Source organism: Bufo bufo, chromosome 3 (assembly GCF_905171765.1).
Source record: "Bufo bufo chromosome 3, aBufBuf1.1, whole genome shotgun sequence".
Lineage (NCBI taxonomy): Eukaryota > Metazoa > Chordata > Amphibia > Anura > Bufonidae > Bufo > Bufo bufo.
The window spans coordinates 156,792,826-156,814,673 of NC_053391.1; the positions used below are offsets into that span (position 1 = coordinate 156,792,826).

Below are 21,848 nucleotides of genomic sequence, written 5' to 3' on the forward strand. Positions count from 1 at the left end.
GCAAACAAATGTGGATAGGGAAATGAATTAAAATAAAAATAAAAAAAATAAAAATGAACCAATATCAATTGGACAGAGGTCCCATAGCAGAGAATCTGGCTTCACATCAGCAGAGAATCAGTCTCTTCATGCCATAGCAGAGAATCTGGCTTCATGTCAGCGCAGAATCAGTCTTCATGTCATAGCAGAGAATCAGGCTTCACGTCACCCACCACTGGAACAGGCCACTGTCACACATTTAGGCCCCGGCACCCAGACAGAGGAGAGGTTCATTCAACTTTGGGTTGCCCCGCAATATAATGGTAAAATGAAATTAAAAATAGTATTGAATGAGGAAGTGCCCTGGAGTAGAATAATATATTGTTAAGGAGAGGTAGTTAATATCTAATCTGCACAAGGGATGGACAGGTCCTGTGGGATCCATGCCTGGTTCATTTTTATGAACGTCAGCTTGTCCACATTGGCTGTAGACAGGCGGCTGCGTTTGTCTGTAATGACGCCCCCTGCCGTGCTGAATACACGTTCAGACAAAACGCTGGCCGCCGGGCAGGCCAGCACCTCCAAGGCATAAAAGGCTAGCTCTGGCCACGTGGACAATTTGGAGACCCAGAAGTTGAATGGGGCCGAACCATCAGTCAGTACGTGGAGGGGTGTGCACAGATACTGTTCCACCATGTTAGTGAAATGTTGCCTCCTGCTAACACGTTCCGTATCAGGTGGTGGTGCAGTTAGCTGTGGCGTGGTGACAAAACTTTTCCACATCTCTGCCATGCTAACCCTGCCCTCAGAGGAGCTGGCCGTGACACAGCTGCGTTGGCGACCTCTTGCTCCTCCTCTGCCTTCGCCTTGGGCTTCCACTGGTTCCCCTGTGACATTTGGGAATGCTCTCAGTAGCGCGTCTACCAACGTGCGCTTGTAGTCGCGCATCTTCCTATCACGCTCCAGTGTGGGAAGTAAGGTGGGCACATTGTCTTTGTACCAGGGATCCAGCAGGGTGGCAACCCAGTAGTCCGCACACGTTAAAATGTGGGCAACTCTGCTGTCGTTGCGCAGGCACTGCAGCATGTAGTCGCTCATGTGTGCCAGGCTGCCCAGAGGTAAGGACAAGCTGTCCTCTGTGGGAGGCGTATCGTCATCGTCCTGTGTTTCCCCCCAGCCACGCACCAGTGATGGGCCCGAGCTGCTTTGGGTGCCACCCCGCTGTGAACATGCTTCATCCTCATCCTCCTCCACCTCCTCCTCATCCTCGTCCTCCAGTAGTGGGCCCTGTCTGGCCACATTTGTACCTGGCCTCTGGTGTTGCAAAAAACCTCCCTCTGAGTCACTTCGAAGAGACTGGCCTGAAAGTGCTAAAAATGACCCCTCTTCCTCCTCTTCCTCCTGGGCCACCTCCTCTTCCATCATCGCCCTAAGTGTTTTCTCAAGGAGACATAGAAGTGGTATTGTAACGCTGATAACGGCGTCATCGCCACTGGCCATGTTGGTGGAGTACTCGAAACAGTGAAACAGGGCACACAGGTCTCGCATGGAGGCCTAGTCATTGGTGGTGAAGTGGTGCTGTTCCGCAGTGCGACTGACCCGTGCGTGCTGCAGCTGAAACTCCACTATGGCCTGCTGCTGCTCGCACAGTCTGTCCAGCATATGCAAGGTGGAGTTCCACCTGGTGGGTACGTCGCATATGAGGCGGTGAGCGGGAAGGCCGAAGTTACGCTGTAGCGCAGACAGGCGAGCGGCGGCAGGGTGTGAACGCCGGAAGCGCGAACAGACGCCCCACCCTTTATGCAGCAGCTCTGACATGTCGGGGTAGTTGCGAATGAACTTCTGCACCACCAAATTCAGCACATGCGCCAGGCAAGGGATGTGCGTCAAACCGGCTAGTCCCAGAGGTGCAACGAGATTTCGCCCATTATCGCACACCACCAGGCCGGGCTTGAGGCTCACCGGCAGCAACCACTCGTCGGTCTGTTGTTCTATACCTCGCCACAACTCCTGTGCGGTGTGGTGCCTGTCCCCCAAACATATGAGTTTCAGAATGGCCTGCTGACGTTTACCCCGTGCTGTGCTGAAGTTGGTGGTGAAGGTGTGTGGCTGACTGGATAAGCAGGTGGAAGAAGAGGAGGAGGAAGCTGAGTAGGAGGAGGAGGAGACAGGAGGCAAAGAATGTTGCCCTGCGATCCTTGGCGGCAGAAGGACGTGCGCCAAACAGCTCTCCGCCTGGGGCCCAGCCGCCACTACATTTACCCAGTGTGCAGTTAGGGAGATATAGCGTCCCTGGCCGTGCTTACTGGTCCACGTATCTGTGGTTAGGTGGACCTTGCCACAGATGGCGTTGCGCAGTGCACACTTGATTTTATCGGACACTTGTTTGTGCAGGGAAGGCACGGCTCTCTTGGAGAAGTAGTGGCGGCTGGGAACAACATACTGTGGGACAGCAAGTGACATGAGCTGTTTGAAGCTGTGTGTGTCCACCAGCCTAAATGACAGCATTTCATAGGCCCGTAGTTTAGAAATGCTGGCATTCAGGGCCAGGGATCGAGGGTGGCTAGGTGGGAATTTACGCTTTCTCTCAAATGTTTGTGAGATGGAGAGCTGAACGCTGCCGTGTGACATGGTTGAGATGCTTGGTGACGCAGGTGGTGGTGTTGGTGGTACATCCCATGTTTGCTGGGCGGCAGGTGCCAACGTTCCTCCAGAGGCAGAGGAAGAGGCCGAGGCGGCAGCAGCAGAAGAGGCAGCAGGGGGAGCCTGAGTGACTTCCTTGTTTTTAAGGTGTTTACTCCACTGCAGTTCATGCTTTGCATGCAGGTGCCTGGTCATGCAGGTTGTGCTAAGGTTCAGAATGTTAATGCCTCGCTTCAGGCTCTGATGGCACAGCGTGCAAACCACTCGGGTCTTGTCGTCAGCACATTGTTTGAAGAAGTGCCATGCCAGGGAACTCCTTGAAGCTGCCTTTTTCTGGTGCTCGGTCCCAGATGGCGGTGGTCAATAGCAGGCGGAGTCTCTTGGCGGCGGGTGTTCTGATTTTGCCCACTGCTCCCTCTTTTGCTACGCTGTTGGCTCGGTCTCACCACTGCCTCTTCCTCCGAACTCTGAAAGTCAGTGGCACGACCTTCATTCCATGTGGGGTCTAGGACCTCATCGTCCCCTGCATCGTCTTCCACCCAGTCTTGACCCCTGACCTCCTGTTCAGTCTGCACACTGCAGAAAGACGCAGCAGTTGGCACCTGTGTTTCGTCATCATCAGAGACGTGCTGAGGTGGTATTCCCATGTCCTCATCATCAGGAAACATAAGTGGTTGTGCGTTAGTGCATTCTATCTCTTCCACCCCTGGGGAAGGGCTAGGTGGATGCCCTTGGGAAACCCTGGCAGCAGAGTCTTCAAACAGCATAAGAGACTGCTGCATAACTTGAGGCTCAGACAGTTTCCCTGATATGCATGGGGGTGATGTGACAGACCGATGGGCTTGGTTTTCATGCGCCATCTGTGCGCTTTCTGCAGAAGACTGGGTGGGAGATAATGTGAACGTGCTGGATCCACTGTCGGCCACCCAATTGACTAATGCCTGTACCTGCTCAGGCCTTACCATCCTTAGAACGGCATTGGGCCCCACCAAATATCGCTGTAAATTCTGCTGGCTACTGGGACCTGAGGTAGTTGGTTCACTAGGACGTGTGGCTGTGGCAGAACGGCCACGTCCTCTCCCAGCACCAGAGGGTCCACTAACACCACCACGACCATGTCCGCGTCCCTTATTAGATGTTTTCCTCATTTTTCCCGTTCACCACAATTTTGAGAATGGCAAATTTTGGGAATAGTTTTTCAACCCAGAAAAAAAAGTGTCACTACAAATACTTTGACCAGCTAAAACAGTACAGATTTGGTTAAATAGAGATGTGAGGCCTTTTTTTTTTTGCGCTGTGTGACAGGTATAGGTTTAATCACAGAATCAGACTTCTATCAGCACGCTAGCATGTGTCTTAGGTTTTTCTGAATGACACTATCAGTACCTTCAATGTAAGATATTCTTTTTGGGATAGATTTCAAGTAGGCCTCAAATACCAGAAACTAGTTATTTTGAGAATGGCAAATTTGGGAATGGTTTTTCAACCCAGAAAAAAGTGTGCTTTTACGGTCACTACAAATAACTTGACCAGCTAAAACAGTACAGATTTGGTTGAATAGAAATGTCAGGTCTATTTTTTAGGCGCTGGGTGACAGGCTCAACTTGCCCCTGATGTAATATATGGCCAAAAAATAACCACACTGTTGATGGTTAAATGCACTTGGGTGACACAGGCTCAGCCTGCAGCTGATGTAGTATATGGCCAAAAAATAACCAGACTGTTGATGGTTAAATGCACTTCGGTGACACAGGCTCAGCCTGCAGCTGATGTAGGATATAGCACAAAATAACCACACTATCGATGGTTAAATCCACTTGGTGATAGCTTGTGCTGGCGCACCACAAGTCAAAAAAATGGCCGCCGATCACCCCAGAAAAAAAGTGATCTAAAAACGCTCTGGGCAGCCTCAAAAAAGCCGACAGCCGAGGACCAGAAAGTGGTAAGTACAGAGCGTTTACCGCTTCCTGATCCTTCAGTACTAATGAGCGCCTCCATAATGTAAGCGCTCATTAGTATTCTGCTGCTTTGGGGGGAATCAGCGGGGGGCCACCTGGGGGGGCAAAGAATAACATAGGGGGGGGCAATGCCCCCCCTCGCTCCCCTGTAGCGACGCCACTACCGATAGCATCCACTTTCACAACATGTACAATCATCATATGGGCCAGACTCGTTTACACGAGACCTTTTTGATCTGTAGTGTCATATGTTCTTGAAATGTTTTTTTGTTTTGATTATTGTTGTTTGTGTATCCTTTATTTAATGACATGTTTCAAAAAGAAAATTTTGATCAGAAAATTTAAATTGACTTGTGTGAATTTTATTCAAAAAAACAACTTTTACAGTTCTTCAACACATTTCCTAAACACATATAGACACACACCAGTTCACAATGTACCTAAATTTTTATTTTGAGGAACATAATGTGTATTTTGCTAGAATGAGAACATGAGGTATTAGAATATTTTTTGGCCCATTACACTAAATACTAATGATGTTAATGCCGGTGACATTTTGTGGAAAACATCATTAGTATTGATTTTTACTTTTAACTATGTTCTGGCCAAAAAACCTCAGCCCGCAAGCCCACGTCAAGGGTCCTCATTCTCTTGCGAGTCCCTACACTGCGAGCCCAGAAGATTTCAAAAACTGCCACGAAAAGCGTCCCTCTGCCATGGCAAGGACCCCTCTGGGCTGTAAAAGTAGTCTGCATGGAGTTCCCGAACTGCAATGCCTGCAGTCCCAGGTCGTCTATGCAGGGTCCTTTCCAAACCCAAACCTGATGACGTCGGAAAATCTTCCATGTCAACAGAAGAGAAAACCTCATTAATCCTGGTGAAGTTGTGTAGAACAACACAAGCTTGAATCACCAGGGTAGCATTCTCCAGATCCATTTGTATGGATGACAAAAACACCCTCCACTTGCTAGAGAGTATCCCAAAAGCAAACTCAGCATACCGACGGACACGAGTCAACTGGTAGTTAAAAATACGCCTCCTGACATCCAAACCACGCTTTGGGAAGGGCCGCATAACATGGGGAGTCAATGCAAACCCTTTATCCGCCACGATGACAAATGGAGCCGGCGGACCTGCATATCCGGGCAGTCTTCTGTACTCGGGCAGGGCAAGCTGGTTGGTACGAAGCCGCTCACCCATTCTAGAAGCACTAAAGATGCGCGCATCCGCAGTGCTTCCATAGGCCCCGATATCAACCATTATAAACCGGTAGTTACTGTCAGCAACAGCCATCAGCACTACCGAAAAATAATGTTTATAATTGAAGAATCGGGACCCTGAGTGAGGAGGCTTCTTCTCACGGATGTGCTTGCCATTAATTGCCCCGATGCAGTCTGGAAACTGCGCAGAAATATTGAAGCCCTCAGTGATCCGAACCCAATCGTCCGCCTTGGGCTGTGACATCACTGTCTCTCGGAGTTGCTGCCAGATGACATGGCAAGTGTGACGTACAATCCGAGAAATTGTTGAGGTTCCTAAAAGAAACTAAAAATGCAGGGAGGAAAAAATAAATAAATAAATCAGTAAGCAGCAAATCAAAGGGAACATCAGATACATGATTCGCCTATAATGTTGTATACAAGTCAGGATTTTAATTTATTTTGTGTGTATGAAACAAACACTACCAGCGATTGGGGTGTGGGCAGTACTACCACAACTAAGTTACAACTGTGTTTAGACCCTTTACATGCAGAAGGTTATGGGCGACTTAAGAATGATGTGAACATTATGAATGATGATGACGTTAGCTGAACACAAATTGGAAACCTGCTTAAAAGAATCAACGACCTTTAATATTGCCATGTTATGTTTCAGGGATTCAAGTAAAAAATAAAAATGACATAACAATGTTCGCAAAACATTATGGGCAAAGAAAGGTTACGTCAGCAAACAGTAGCACATGTCTAACAGCAGCCATTTTCAGAAACATGTTCCTCCTGACAGAAGCAGTGCACATTACTGTTGAAACTATAAACGTAAAATATTGCTTACCTCAACGTGACGATGAGCCTTTCCTCAGGAGAAATGCTGCGCCTCATATTGGTGTCCATGAAGGTAAGGACAGTATGTAGAGACGACAGCAAGCAATCAAATGTAGTCACTGACATCCGACAGAAGGAAAAAAACTTCTCAGGATGCAGGCGAAGATCTTGGTAGAGGGTATGAAAGTGTCCTTTCCTGTAGCGTTGTGAAACAATCGATGGACCCAAAATCACTGCCTTCTACTAGGTTCCTCGTCCAACAAGAGTGTGCTGTCTCCATCGCCGAGAAATAAGCCAATGCAGTACGACCTCTTCCTCGGAGTCATCCGCCATGGTGAAACAGCAAAGACAAGCAACCAAAAGAACCTCTGTACCCTGTAAAGACTACAGAAAATGGCCACCAAAGCAAACTCAGGTGACCTGCATATATACCAGTATCCTGGGTGGAGATATTTAAATTACATTTTTTTCACCCTTCCTTGTTTTCTGACTGTCCGCAAAAAAAAACGGAAGACAACGAAAGCAAAAACGGACACGGATCATGGAACAACGGAACCCCATTTTGCGGACCGATAAAAACAACTGTCGTGTGCATGAGGCCTTAGGGGAATAAAAAAAAAAATTCCCGACTCCAATCAGGCAATCAGAATAACTAAAGAATCCTCTTCTATGTTTGTGTACAAACCTTCTTTCCTCCAGATGCAGAGGATGTCCCCTCGTCACAGTCCTGGGGATAAATAGATGATGGGATAGATCTCTGTACTGACCCCTGATATATTTATACATAGTAATTTGATCTCCCCTCAGTCGTTTTTTTTTCTAAAGTGAATAACCCTAATTTTGATACTCTTTCTGGGTACTGTAGTTGCCCCATTCCGGTTATTACTTTAGTTGCCCTCGGCTCTGCTATATCTGCCTTGTTCACAGGAGCCCAGAACTGTACACAGTACTCCATGTGTGGTCTGACTAGCGATTTGTAAAGTGGTAGGACTATGTTCTTACCACGGGCATCTATGCCCCTTTTGATGCAACCCATTATCTTATTTGCCTTGGCAGCAGCTGCCTGACACTGGTTTTTGCAGCTTAGTTTGCTGTTTATAAAAATTCCTAGATCCTTTTCCATGTCAGTGTTACCGAGCGTTTTATCATTTAGTATGTACGGGTGACTTGCATTATTCCTTCCCATGTGCATAACTTTACATTTGTCAGTGTTAAACCTCATCTGCCACTTATCTGCCTAAGCCCCCAAACTATCCAGATCCCTCTGTAGTAGTATACTGTCCTCTTCAGTGTTAATTACTTTACACAGTTTAGTGTCATCTGCGAAAATTTATATTTTACTATGCAAGCCTTCTACAAGATTATTAATAAATGTATTGAAGAGAATAGGGCCCAATACTGACCCCTGATGGACCATGTGATGAGAGGAGTGACGTCACCACAGTTCCTTTTCCTCAAAGAAGAAAAGAAGCCGGGCTTCGGGAACAAGTGGATGAGGTGAGTTAAATTATTTTTTTATCTATTTTTAACCCCTCCAGTCCTATTTTTCTAAGCATTCTGTATTAGGAATGCTATTATTTTCCCTTATAGCTAGGGTTGAGCGAACCCAAACTGTAAGGTTCAGGTTCGTACCGAACTTTAGGATTTTTGGACTCTGGACCCGAACCCGAACATTTCAGTAAAAGTTCGGGTTCGGCGATTTCTTGGCGCTTTTTGAAAGGCTGCAGAACAGCCAATCAACAAGCGTTTAACTGTGTGACCTTAGAAGCCATCACAGCCATGCCTACTAATGGCATGGTGGTGATTGGCCAGTGCAGCATGTGACCCAGCCTCTATATAAGCTGGAGTCACGTAGCGCTGCACGTCACTCTGCTGTGCTTAGTGTAGGGAGAGGATGCTGCTGCTGTGAGGGAGAGAATAGGACAGAATCTTTATTCAGAACTCCAATGGAACTTAGCGATCTACATAGATTTAGTTGTGTGGGTGCAGTGCACAATCTTTTTACCCAGGCCTAAACCCAGTGACAGAGAAAAATAACTTTTATCTGTCTGTTAGTTAGGTGGGCGGCGGCGGCCATTTTATGCAAGCTCAGCGCACCAGCACTGCATCTGTGCTTTTGTGACATTCAAATCCAAAGTTAGTCAGTGTGCAATTTAAGGTAGAAATACAGCTATAATTTTCTGGGTTTTAAAAAAACACCCTTTTTGGGCAAAATACACAATTTTACAACCCTTGCTGCATCTGCACGTGTGAAATTCAAGCGTTATACACAGCTGTCATATTCTGTTGTTAAAAAAACACCCATTTTTGGCAATAACGTTCTGTCACGGTAGGTAGGTAAGCGGGGAAATAACCAAACACAGGAAAACAAACAGAACAAACGACTAGGCCCAAAAGCTAGGGAGATAGGGGTCACCACCTAGCGATCCCTAAAAGCTTTCCCCTAACTGCTGTTCCCATGTGCATACCCTTAGGGTGGACATGCACATGCCCTCGTGCCTAAACCTAAACACCCTGGGCAGACCCTAAGCAGCAGGGAAAAGGGAAGAGGCAACCTGCTTCTTCAAACCAGGAAGAAGCAAGCGTCTCCCTAGAGGCCTAGAAAAACACACAAAGGGAAATGTAGGAGAGGATTTATCTGAGCAGAGCTGGAGCAGACGATCCACCACAAATCAAGAGCTCCCAGGTAAGAACTATTACCCGCACAGGCCACTGGGGGAAGGAGGGATAAATAGCCTCACTAACAATGAAACCCAGTACACCTGAGGGAAGGGGGATCCAGCTCAAACCCAAATCAAAACAAAAAAGTCAGACATGTGCAGCCAGTCTGACAGATCTCCGCACATTCACAGGGCAAGGCGTGACACCTTAATTTTAGTCCTCTGCCGCATTAATCAGTGTGCAATTTAAGCTAGAAATACAGCTATAATTTTCTGGGTTTTTAAAAACACCCTTTTTGGGCAAAATACAAAATGTTACAGCCCTTGCTGCATCTGCACATGTGAAATTCAAGCATTGTATACTGCTGTCAAATTCTGTTATTAAAAAAACACCCATTTTGGGCAAAAATAATAATTTTGCAGCCTTTGCTGCATATGCCATTGTGAGATACACCCTTTAGATACTGTGGTTCTATTCTGCTATTAATAAAACACCCATAAGGGCAAGATCCTAAATTTGAGAAATAGAAGGAGAGCGTCAAATAAGGGAAATGGCCTCGGTCGTGGTGCTGCTGGTGGAGCTCCTGTTGCAGGAAGAGGATGTGGTCGGTCTGTGCCAGCTACATGCACAAGTGAAACCCCTTCCTCAGGTGCGAGTAGGCGACAGAACCTGCAGCTATATTTGGTCGGGCCTAATGCGGCTCTACGAAGGGTGAGGCCAGAACAAGTACAGGCGATGATAGATTGGGTTGCTGACAGTGCCTCCAGTTCCTTCACATTGTCTCCCAACCAGTCTCCTGATAAAAGATCAGAGTTGGCACCTGCAGCTGATGTCTATCAGTCTTTCACCTCACCCCTTGCAAATCAGCCAAGCAGTCTGAGCCCCAAGTCATGCAGCAGTCTCTTCTGCTTTTTAATGACTCTGTTAGCAGGGTTTCCCCAGGGCCATCCACCTAGCCCTGCCCCAGAAGTGGAAGAGATTGAGTGAATCAATGCCCAACCACTTATGTTTCAAGATGAGTACATGGGAGGACCATCGCAGCACATCTCGGATGATGACGAAACACAGGTGCCAACTGCTGGGGCTTTCGAAAGTGTGCAAACCGACAAGAAGGGCAGGGGTGAAGACTGGGTGGAAGATGATGTGGAGGACGATGAGGTCCTCAACCCCACATGGAATCAAGGTCATGCGAGTGACCTGCCTAGTTCGGAGGAAGAGACGGTGGTCGCACAGAGCCACCAGCACAGCAGAAGAGGGAGCAGTGTGCAAAAGCGGAGCGGCTGTCCCCTAGACAGTACGCCTGCTACTGCCCACGGACCGAGCACACCAAAGCCAGCTCCAAGGAGTTCCCTGGCGTGGCAGTTCTTCAGACAATGTGCTGACGACAAGAAACAAGTGGTTTGCACGCTGTGCAATCAGAGCCTGAAGCGAGGCATAAACGTTCTCAACCTGAGGAAAACCTGCATGACCAGACATCCAAGTGCAAAGCACAAGCTGCAGTGGAGTAGACACCTCAAAAACCAAGAAAGGTCTCGGGCTCCTCCTGCTTCCTCTTCTGCTGCAGTCTTCAGTTCTTCATCTACCAAACATTGGAGCAGAAGAGGAAGTACCCCCCCACCCTCGATCGCTGGTCCTGAATGCCAGCATTTCAAAATTACTGTCCTTTGAAATGCTGTCATTCCATCTCGTGGAGACAGAGAGAGTTTTAAAGGCCTTATGGCACAGTATGTCGTGCCCGGCCGCCACTACTTTTCCAGGCAAGCCATCCCTTCCCTGCACAACCAAGTGGGGGAAAAATCAGGTGTGCACTGCGCAAAGTAATCTGTAGCAAGGTGCACCTCACTACGGATACGTGGACCAGTAAGCACGGTGAGGGACGTTATATCTCTATAACAGTACACTGGGTAAATGCAGTGGCGGCTGGGCCTGAGGTGGATAGCAGTTTGGCGCATGTCCTTCCACCACCGAGCATTGCAGGGCGCTTCAGTTTGCCTCCTGTTGCTTCCTTCTCCTCCTACTCCGCTTCCTCATCCTCTACCGCCTCCTCATACGGTCAGCGTAACACCTTCACCACCAACTTCAGCACAGCCAGGGGTAAACGACAGCAGGCAGTTTTAAAACTTATCTGTTTGGGGGACAAACCCCACACCACGCAGGAGCTGTGGACGGGCCTTGAACAACAGACCGATGAGTGGTTGGTGCCAGTGAGCCTCAAGCCCGGCCTGGTGGTGTGCGATAATGGGCAAAATCTCATAGCATCTCTGGGACTAGCCAGTTTGACGCACATCCCTTGCCTGGCACATGTGCTGAATTTGTTGCTGCAGAGGTTACTTAAAAATTACCCCGATATGTCAGAGCTGCTGCATAAAGTGCGGGCCGTCTGTGCACGCTTTCGGCATTCTCACCCTGCTGCTGCTCGCCTGTCAGCGCTGCAGCGTAACTTCAGCCTTCCCGCTCACCGCCTCATATGCGACGTGCCCACAAGGTGGAACTCCACCTTGCACATGCTGGCCAGACTGTGTGAGCAGCAGCAGGCGATAGTGGAGTTTCAGCTGCAGCATGCACAGGTGAGTCGCTCTGTGGAACAGCACCACTTCCCCACCAATGACTGGGCCTCCATGCGAAACCTGTGTTCCTTGTTGTGCTGTTTTGAGTACTTCACCAACATGGCCATTGCCGATAACGTTGTTCTCAGCATAACTATCTAACTTCTATGCCTCCTTGAAAAAACGCTGCTGGCGATGATGGAAGAGTATGTGGCACATAGGGTTTCCGGCCAGTCATTCACAAGTGGCTCAGAGGGTGGGTTCCTGCACCTACAAACGCCAGGTACACAATTGTCCAGGGAGGGCACAGTTCTGGATCCCCATGACAAGGACAACGTACCGTCCTTAATTCCGTCACTGGAGCCTGATCGTAAGATGCGCGAGTGCAAGCGTACGCTGGTAGACGCGCTGCTGGTGGAATTCCCACCTGACAGCAGGGGCACAGTTGAAGCACAAGTCGAAGGCAGAGTAGGAGGAAAAGGTCGCCAACGCAGCTGGGGCACCACCAGCACCTCAGAAGGCAGGGTTAGCATGGCCGAAATGTGGAAAAGCTTTGTCAGCACGCCACAACAACCAGCACCACCAGCTGATGTGGAACGTCTTAGCAGGAGGAAGCATTTCAGCAACATGGTGTAGCAGTATTTGTGCACACGCCTACACGTACTGAATGACTTGTCTGCGCCCTTTAACGTCTCAAAATTGGGCACATGGCCTGAGCTTGCCCTTTATGCCTTGGAGGTGCTGGCCTGCCCTGCAGCCAGTGTATTGTCTGAACGTGTGTTAAACACGGCAGGAGGGCGTTATCACAGACAAGCGCAGCCGCCTGTCCACAGCCAATGTGGACAAGCTCACGTTCATTAAAATGAACCAGGCATGGATCCCACCGGCCTTAACCAGCCTTTGTTATACTATAGTGCAATAGCTCATTGTTGTATTTTGGATATTTCACATTCTTTTGGAGTGTGCCCTAATAATATAAAAAAATTTAATAAATTAAAACAAAAAACCAGTGTTGGCTACCTCTTCCTCCTCCACCACCGCTTCCACCTACACTGCTACGTCCACCGCCTCCTCAAACTCCTACTCCATATGGATCTCCACCTCATAAATCAAGTTTATGTTTGTTTTATTTGTACGTATTTTATTTCATTTTATGTCATTTCACTAATTTGTCTGTTACATTTTATGGTGAAATTCACCAATTTTTGGGTGTGATATACCCCTGCTCTACCTAGTAGACAGGTAACATTTCACTAATTTGTCTGTTACATATTAGGGTGAAATTCACAATTTTTTGGTGTGATATACTCCGGCTGTACCTAGTAGACAGGTAAAAACATTTCACTAATTTGTCTGTTAAATTTTCTGGTGTAATTCACCAATTTTTGGGTGTGATATACCCCTGCTCTACCTAGTAGACAGGTAATTTTTCACTAATTTGTCTGTTACATATTCGAGTGTAATTAACCAATTTTTGGGTGTGATATACCACTGCTATACCTAGTAGACAGGTAAAAAAAATTCATTACTTTTTCTGTTGCATTCTTGGGTGACATTTTACCTTTTTTGCCTTGAATAAACCCCTGCTCTGCATAGGTGACAGGGACCGAATTTTTTAAAAATCATCTGTACCATTGGTGGGTGACTTTAACCCATTTCTGGCGATGAAAAACCCCTGCTCTGCATAGGTGACAGGGAATTAAATTTGTACCTTTCGTCTTTAACCTGTTAAGTACCAGGACATACGGGCGTACCTGTACGCCCTATGTGCCTAAGGACACAGGGCTTACCTGTACGTCCTGTGTATTTCCGATCGGAACAAAGTGCCTGCTCAAATAAGTAAAAGCGTTTTAAAGTTATTCACACATAAATTGACACAAATTGCAAAAAATGGCTTGGTCCTTAAGGTGAAAATCAGCCCTGTCTATAAAGGGTTAATTGGCCCTTTCATTTGATCCTTCTGCTTTAAAAATTTGTCCCACATTTCAGCTCTATCACATTGCAGCCATTGACCTCCCTTGGATGTGGTCTCCCTTTCTCATGCTCCCTCTCCGGCGTGGAACCCTGATTCGCCGATGACCATGATCAACATGGTAGGCTCAGAAAAGAACATCGAAAGTTGATAGAGAAGATATCCAAATGGATCGTGGACGTCACAGGGACGTGCGTTCAGGCAGAAGTTATCTAGAGACAACAAAGCAGCAGCAGGGCCTCTCCTGTCTAACGTTTCCAAATCCAAAATACCCTAGTGACATTCCCTATAATTTTTTTATTAATCATTCTAATAACAGGGCATCTTAAGAGTCCTGTATTATTATTTATCGTCACTACCTCCCCGAGTCAACATGCTGTGATCAACATGGTAGGCGCAGAAAAGAACATCGAAAGATGATAGAGAAGATATCCAATTGGATCTTGAACATCACGGGGATGTGCAACATGGTGGGGCAGTATGTTTGCACACGCCTACACGAACTAACTGATGGGTCTGCCCCCTGCAACTTCTGGGTCTCCAAATTGGGCACATGGCCTGAGCTTGCCCTTTACGCCTTGGAGGTGCTGGCCTGCCCTGCAACCAGTGTATTGTCTGAACGTGTGTTTAGCACGACTGGAGGGGGTTATCACAGGTTATATTTCCCAATGTTTTGGGGTGTATCCTAATTTAAAAAATATAAATAAATTTAAAACCAAAAAGCAGTGTAGGCTACCTCCTCCTCCTCCATCGCCGCTTCCACCTACACCGCCACATCCACTGCCTCCTCAACCTCCTACTCCATATGGATCTCGTCCTCCTAGATGAAGATTATTATTTTTTGTTTTTACGTATTTTATGTTATTTAAAAGTCATTTCCCTATCCACATTTATTTGCAGAACACTTGCCATGCTCTTAACCACATTTTGCTGGCATTTGCAGCCCTCTAGCCCTTTCCATGACATTTTTACAGCCATTTTAGTGCTCAAAAGTTCGAGTCCCCATTGATTTCAATGGGGTTCGGGTTTGGGTTCGTGGTTAAGTTCGGGTCCCGAACTCAACTCAAACTTTTTTGTGAAGTTCGGCTGAACCCGTCAAACACGAACATCCAGGTGTCCGCTCAAGTCTACTTAAAACGCAACGCAGTGCATCTCGATACAATGCATATTTCACGCAGCCCCATTCACTTCTATGGGGCCAGCATTGTGTGAAAAATTCAGAATATAGAACATGCTGCGATTTTCACACAACACACAAGTGATGCGCGAAAAACAATGCTCATGTACACAGACCCATTTAAATGAATAGGTCCGGATTCAGTGCGGGTGCAATGCTTTCACGTCACGCATTGCACCCGCGTGAATAACTCGCTCGTGTGAAATGGGGCTAAAAGTCACCCTTTTTTTATTTGGTGTACAGCATCGATTCTAAGCCAAGAATTTATACTATGATGGTATTGAAGAGTCCAAGTGTTGCACCATGATACAGTCATTACAGTCTTTGTGCAAACATTGCAGTGTATAGCGTGTTTGTTTTTAATTTTTTCTGCTTTTTATTAAAAATTATATTGTTGCTTTTTTCCTGAAGACCTTATTTACAGCATGTGAACTGGGAGTTTTTGATTTACTACATGAAGTACAAGAACCACTTTCAGCAGCAACCACTGCTACTCGCTTGAGCACCACTGAAGATGGAATGGAGCGCTTGCTTGATGCCTGTGTTGGACTGAAGCTTTTGAAAGTTGACTTAAGAAATAATGAAGGTAACTTAATTTCAAGAGTCTGTTTCTAACTGGTGGTACCAGTTTTTCACTTTGATATCATCAGAAGTTTTCTTAATGGGTGTGAACAGCTGACCTTATTGCACATGGTAAAGCAACTAGATGATAATTAGAGATGAGCAAATGTTAAAAAAAATTTGATTTGCCGGATCGCCACATTTTTTGGGAAAAATTTTGTTTGATTTGAATTTATTTGCGGCAAATTACGTTAAAAATGGCTATTTCCTGGCTGCACAGAGCCTTTATAGTGGTGTAGAATACTGTGCCTTGCAGTAACATGCATAGGGAGTCTGCTTTAGTAGTAAAAAAATACAGTAAATCCGTATGATATGCCGATGACAGGCGTCGCTCTTAGAATCACAGCACACTTCACTTATTTGGGCAGTCACGGGGCCAAAACTGACCAAATAACACAAGTATTAACTCAGCCTTACAGGACAGGTCGATGTTAGCACCAAGAAGTAGCGCACTCCTTTTACACTGTCTGCAGCTGATTCCACATAGATGTCTACAGAGCCTGTTCTAGTAAACGCTTATACAAGTAGGTCCCCCCCCAACAAAGTGGAGACGGTGTCAGCAGTAACTTTGTGTTGACATCACTGATTATTTTTCCCTTCCTCTGATCCGTCAGAACAATAACCCACAACAAACGGATTCTGTTTGTGGAGCATCCACCTTCACTCGGTCAGCATTTTGTCACTAATCCATCAGTATTGCTAATGTAAAAAAAAAACAGGAGTAGATCCAAAACAGAGATGTCACGTGAACAGAAAATTTGCATGTCTTCTGTGTTTTGTACCCACTCCTGTTTTTCGCTACCAAATCATAAGCCAAGTCTGACGGAACCATACAGGCCTTACAGCTGCTATACAGAGAGGATGTGCTGTGCGTCCCATTTTTCCTTCCTTCTGACAGATCAGAAGAAGGGTCAAATAAATGATGTTGTCAGCCAGGCCGAAAGGCAAAATAGTGGCCCAGTCATGAATTGGGGAGGGTGGAAACAGCATGAGAAGTCCACAGAGTGGCCACCTGACATACACTCACCTAAAGAATTATTAGGAACACCATACTAATACGGTGTTGGACCCCCTTTTGCCTTCAGAACTGCCTTAATTCTACGTGGCATTGATTCCACAAGGTGCTGATAGCATTCTTTAGAAATGTTGGCCCATATTGATAGGATAGCTTCTTGCAGTTGATGGAGATTTGAGGGATGCACATCCAGGGCACGAAGCTCCCGTTCCACCACATCCCAAAGATGCTCTATTGGGTTGAGATCTGGTGACTGTGGGGGCCATTTTAGTACAGTGAACTCATTGTCATGTTCAAGAAACCAATTTGAAATGATTTCGAGCTTTGTGATATGGTGCATTATCCTGCTGGAAGTAGCCATCAGAGGATGGACACATGTTCTCATTCTGTTTACGCCAAATTCGGACTCTACCATTTGAATGTCTCAACAGAAATCGAGACTCATCAGACCAGGCAACATTTTTCCAGTCTTCAACAGTCCAATTTTGGTGAGCTCGTGCAAATTGTAGCCTCTTTTTCCTATTTGTAGTGGAGATGAGTGGTACCCGGTGGGGTCTTCTGCTGTTGTAGCCCATCCGCCTCAAGGTTGTGCGTGTTGTGGCTTCACAAATGCTTTGCTGCATACCTCAGTTGTAACGAGTGGTTATTTCAGCCAACGTTGCTCTTATATCAGCTTGAATCAGTCGGCCCATTCTCCTCTAGCATCCACAAGGCATTTTTGCCCACAGGACTGCCGCATACTGGATGTTTTTCCCTTTTCACCCCATTCTTTGTAAACCCTAGAAATGGTTGTGTGTGAAAATCCCAGTAACTGGGCAGATTGTGAAATCCTTAGAACGGCCCGTCTGGCATCAACGACCATGCCACGCTCAAAATTGCTTAAATCACCATTCTTTCCCATTCTGACATTCAGTTTGGAGTAAAGGAGATTGTCTTGACCAGGACCACCCCCCTAAATGCATCGAAGCAACTGCCATGTGATTGGTTGACTAGATAATTGCATCAATGAGAAATAGAACAGGTGTTCCTAATAATTCTTTAGGTGAGTGTAGTGGTGAAGTGGAAGTAGCATAAGAAGACCACAGAGTGGCCCAATGACAGAGTGTGGAGGTGGTGGCAGCATCAGCATAAGGAGGAGGCCACAGAATGGCAAGGTAACATAGTGTGGAGGTGGCAGCAGCATGAGGTGACCACAGAGTGGCAAGGTGACATAGTGTGGAGGTGGTGGCAGAATCAGGAGGCCATAGAGTGGCAATGTGACATAGTGTGAAGGTGAAAGCAGCATGAGGTGACCACAGAGTGGCAAGGTGACATAGTGTGGAGGTGGTGGCAGAATCAGGAGGCCATAGAGTGGCAATGTGACAGTGTGAAGGTGAAAGCAGCATGAGGTGACCACAGAGTGGCAAGGTGACATAGTGTGGAGGTGGTGGCAGAATCAGGAGGCCATAGAGTGGCAATGTGACATAGTGTGAAGGTGGAAGCAGCATCAGAAGAACACAGAGTGGCAAGGTGACATAGTGTGGAGGTTGGTGGCAATACCAGTAGCAGCTGAAGATGGTGGGTGAAAGAAGGAGCATGGCTGATCCACGCCTGATTCATCTTGACAAAGGTCAGTCTCTCCAGATTTTGGACAGGCAAGTTCTTCTTGGGGTAACTATGGCCCCCGCAGCACTAAACACCTGTTCTGATGCCACACTACTGGCCGGGCAGGACAGCTTTTCCAGGTAAAACTCTGCCTGTTGTTGCCACAAATCCAGTTTGGCTGCCCAGTTGTACAGCGGATATTCAATGACGGATGGCAGGGTGCACTGCAAGTTTGCCACCACCTGCTGGTTCAGGTTCTGCTCCAGGTTTAGATGCTGCTGCTGGTGAGTAGTTTCTTCACTATGTGGGTGAAGAAAGCTGCTCATTAGCGACTCTAGACTCAGGCTGCTGCTGATGGACCTGGTACTGCTCCTGCCACCCCACCCCTCCCCAGCAGCCATGGCAGTGGAACGTGAATGTAGAGGCCCCCCCCCCCCCGTAAGACCTGCGAGAGGATGGATGAAGGCGCAGATAGGCAGCTACCAACTGACTACATAGGATGTCTCTATAGTAGTTCAGTTTGTCCTCCCTCTCAGCGGGTGTAAAAAAGGCCCTCATTTTGGGCCGGTAGCGAGGGTCTAACAAGGTGGAGAGCCAGAAGTCATCCCTCTGCTGAATGGTGACAATTCGGCTGTCACTACCCAAGCAAGTGAGCATGCAGCAGGCCATTTGTGCAAGTGACTCGGAGGGACTCCTTGCCTTTATCTCCACTGCGTAGCTCCTCTGGCTGGTTCTGCTCCTCCTGCTCCTCCTCTCCTGTCACCTGAGTAGAAAAACCACCCATTTCGCTACACATTGCTTGTGCTCCCATGTCCTCCTGCTCCTCCAGTTCAGCCCCCACATGGCTCATGTGGTCGTGAGATCTAGGGGCCATGTCTCCAGTATCCTGACCAGCCATATTTACCAGCATCTGTTCCAGGACATGAAGCAGTGAAATAACATTGTTCATCCCGTAGACTGACAAATAACGTGACCTGCTCAAATGGTCTGAACAAATGGCAGGTGTCACGCATGAGCTGCCACTGGCTGACATCAAAGTTACACAGGGAGTACTCCTGTCCGCTTGGGTCATCAGGAAATTGTTTATGGCCTTTCTATGTTCTTACAGTCAGTCCAACATATGGAGGGTGGAATTCTAATGGGTGGAAATGTCGCATATCAGCCTATGTTGGGGAATGTCGTTCTGCCGCTGTAGCTCAAGGAGTGTGTGCTTTGCAGTGTACGAGTGGCTGAAGTGCATTCAAAGTTTCCTGGACATCTTTAGGATGTCTTGCAGATGGGTGGAAGACTTCAGGAACCACTTTACAACCAGATTGAACACGTGTGCCATGCAGGGCGCATGGCTCAGTTCTCCTTGATGCAGGGCCGACTCAATGTTCTTCCAGTTGTCAGTCACCATGGTTCCAATTTTGAGTTGTCATGGAGAAAGCCAGGATTCCATTTCTTGATGAAGAACACGGAGCAGTTTCTCTCCTGAGTGACTCCGTTTGCCCAGGCAAACGAGGTGCAGAACAGCGTGACACTGCCATGCCCTGCACATGTGGTATGCTGGAGGGGCACTGTGAATTGTCCCTGCAGTGGAGGCTGAGGACACGGAGGAGGATGAGGAGGCAAAGGCGGACATTGTCACAGGACCAACGGCGTGACAACGTGGAGGTGGAAGCGGCGTCACCTGGCCAAGTTGCTGGTATGGCTGTGCAGGAACCACATTCACCCAGTGGGCCGTAAAGGACATGTATTGTCACTAACCGTAGTTACAGCTCCACGCATCGGCGCTGCTGTGCACTTTGGCAGACACCCACAGGCTCAAGGAGTGGCCCACCTTCTATTCTACATGTGTGTGTAGGGCTGGTACTGCCTTTTTAGCAAAGAAATGACGGCTTGCAAATCTCCACCTCGGCTCGGCACAAGCCATTACTTCGATTAAAGGTGCAGAGTCCACCACTTGGAAAGGAAGGGACTGGAGCACGTTCAGCTTCTGCGCTGTTGGATGAGTGCAAGCATACTTTTTTCTCTTGGCAATCGCTTCGGTGATCGATTGATGACGAGTGACCAGTAGATGATGGGAAGGACAGACAGCTCCTTTCAGCTGAGGTGGTGGAGCCTTGACGCAGGGCCGTGGTGCCAACATTGGTACCCTGGCCACGCTTTACCTTCTGCCCACAGATTCTACATATGTCCATGTTCACCTCCTCCGGCAGCTTAACAAAAAGCTGCCACACTGCCGAGTAGGTGATTTTACCCCCAACACTACGTTCTGACTGCTACTGCTGCTGCCTCCGTGAACCCGTGCACCGCTACTTTCCGGGCAGGTAGGCTCCTGAGAAGCGGATGGTCTACCCCGGGCATGTTTGGCTTCTGACCTCCCACTAATGCCACCCTGCTGATTCCCGGCCACGCTAGCGACTTGCTGGCTCCACCACTGCCTCACTGGCAAGCTGCCACCCTCTTCTCCCGATGATGAAGCTCCTTCGTCACCCGACTCCCAAGTGCGATCAGCTACATCATCATCATTGAGTACTGTCCTAGATGGAGTAGCCCCCACTGGGAATTCATTAAGCATTGCGACTTCCTCATCTTTCTGCTTCTGCTCCTTGACGGCTTGATCAATGACACAACGCAATGCACGCTCTAGAAAAAAGGCGCAAGGTACGATGTCACTGATAGCGCCCTGGCTGCGACTAACCAGTTTGGTGATCTCATCAAACGGCCGCAGAAGTCTGCATGCATCGCGCATGAGCAGCCAATGGCTCGGTGAAAAGAAACCAAGCTCCCCAGAACCTGTCCTGCTGCAAAGTTCATACAGGTAGTCGTTAACGGCACGTTGCTGCTGTAGCAGACTATCAAGCATATACAAAGTGGAGTTCTAGCTCGTCGGGCTGTCACAAACCAGACGTCTGTCGGGCAAGTGGTGTCGCCACTGAACGTCATCAAGGTGAGCCATGGCCATGTAAGATGTTCTAAAATGGCCATAGATTTTCCTGGCCTGCCAGAGGATGACCTGAACCCCAGGGTATTTGGCAACGAATCACTGCAAGACTAAGTTTAGGACGTGTGCCATGCACGGCACGTGTGTTATTTTGCCTTGTTTCAGCGCGCACAGCATTTTGACACTGTTGTCGCACACCACTTTACCAACTGTCAAATTGAGCGGGGTTAGCCAATAATCGGCCTGAGACAGCAGAGCTGAAAGCAGTGCAGGGCCGGTGTGGCTCTTGGCTTCCAGGCACAACATCCGCAGCACAGCATGGCAACGTCTCACCTTGGACATCGAATAGGTTCTGGGGAGCTTGTGAGGTGCAGCGTAAGAGGCAGTAGCAGTGGAAAAGGAGGAGTCAGCCGAGGAGGAGACAGAAAATGGAGTAGGAGGAGGAGGCGAAGAGGCAGGCCTGCATGCAATCCGTGGCGGTAACACCAAATCCACACTGGAGCCACAGGTTACATGCTTGACGGCCGTCAGAAGGCTCACCCAGTGGGCAGTAAAAGTTATGTACCTTCCCTGCCCGTGTTTGCTAGACCACATGTCTGTGGTCAGATGTATCTTGGCACCGACACTGTGTGCCAGAGATATATTCACTTGCCGCTGAACGTGGCCATATTGCTCTGGGATGCCCTTCTGGGAGAAATATTTCCTTTCGGGGACCTCCCAT

The 21,848-nt window shown here is 47.8% G+C and overlaps 1 protein-coding gene across 2 annotated transcripts in view; it reads left to right on the forward strand.

Moving 5' to 3' along the window:
• The window catches only part of LOC120994863 (acetylserotonin O-methyltransferase-like), a 248,960-nt gene that overhangs the window by 38,756 nt on the left and 188,356 nt on the right, over window positions 1-21,848 (forward strand). Inside the window, exon 2 of one of the 2 annotated variants that reach the window (XM_040423729.1) lies at window positions 15,390-15,564. In XM_040423729.1, coding sequence (XP_040279663.1) covers window positions 15,390-15,564 — 175 coding nt within the window. Of the gene's footprint in view, window positions 1-15,375; window positions 15,565-21,848 lie in introns of both variants that reach the window. The other variant, XM_040423730.1, reaches the window with a different exon arrangement.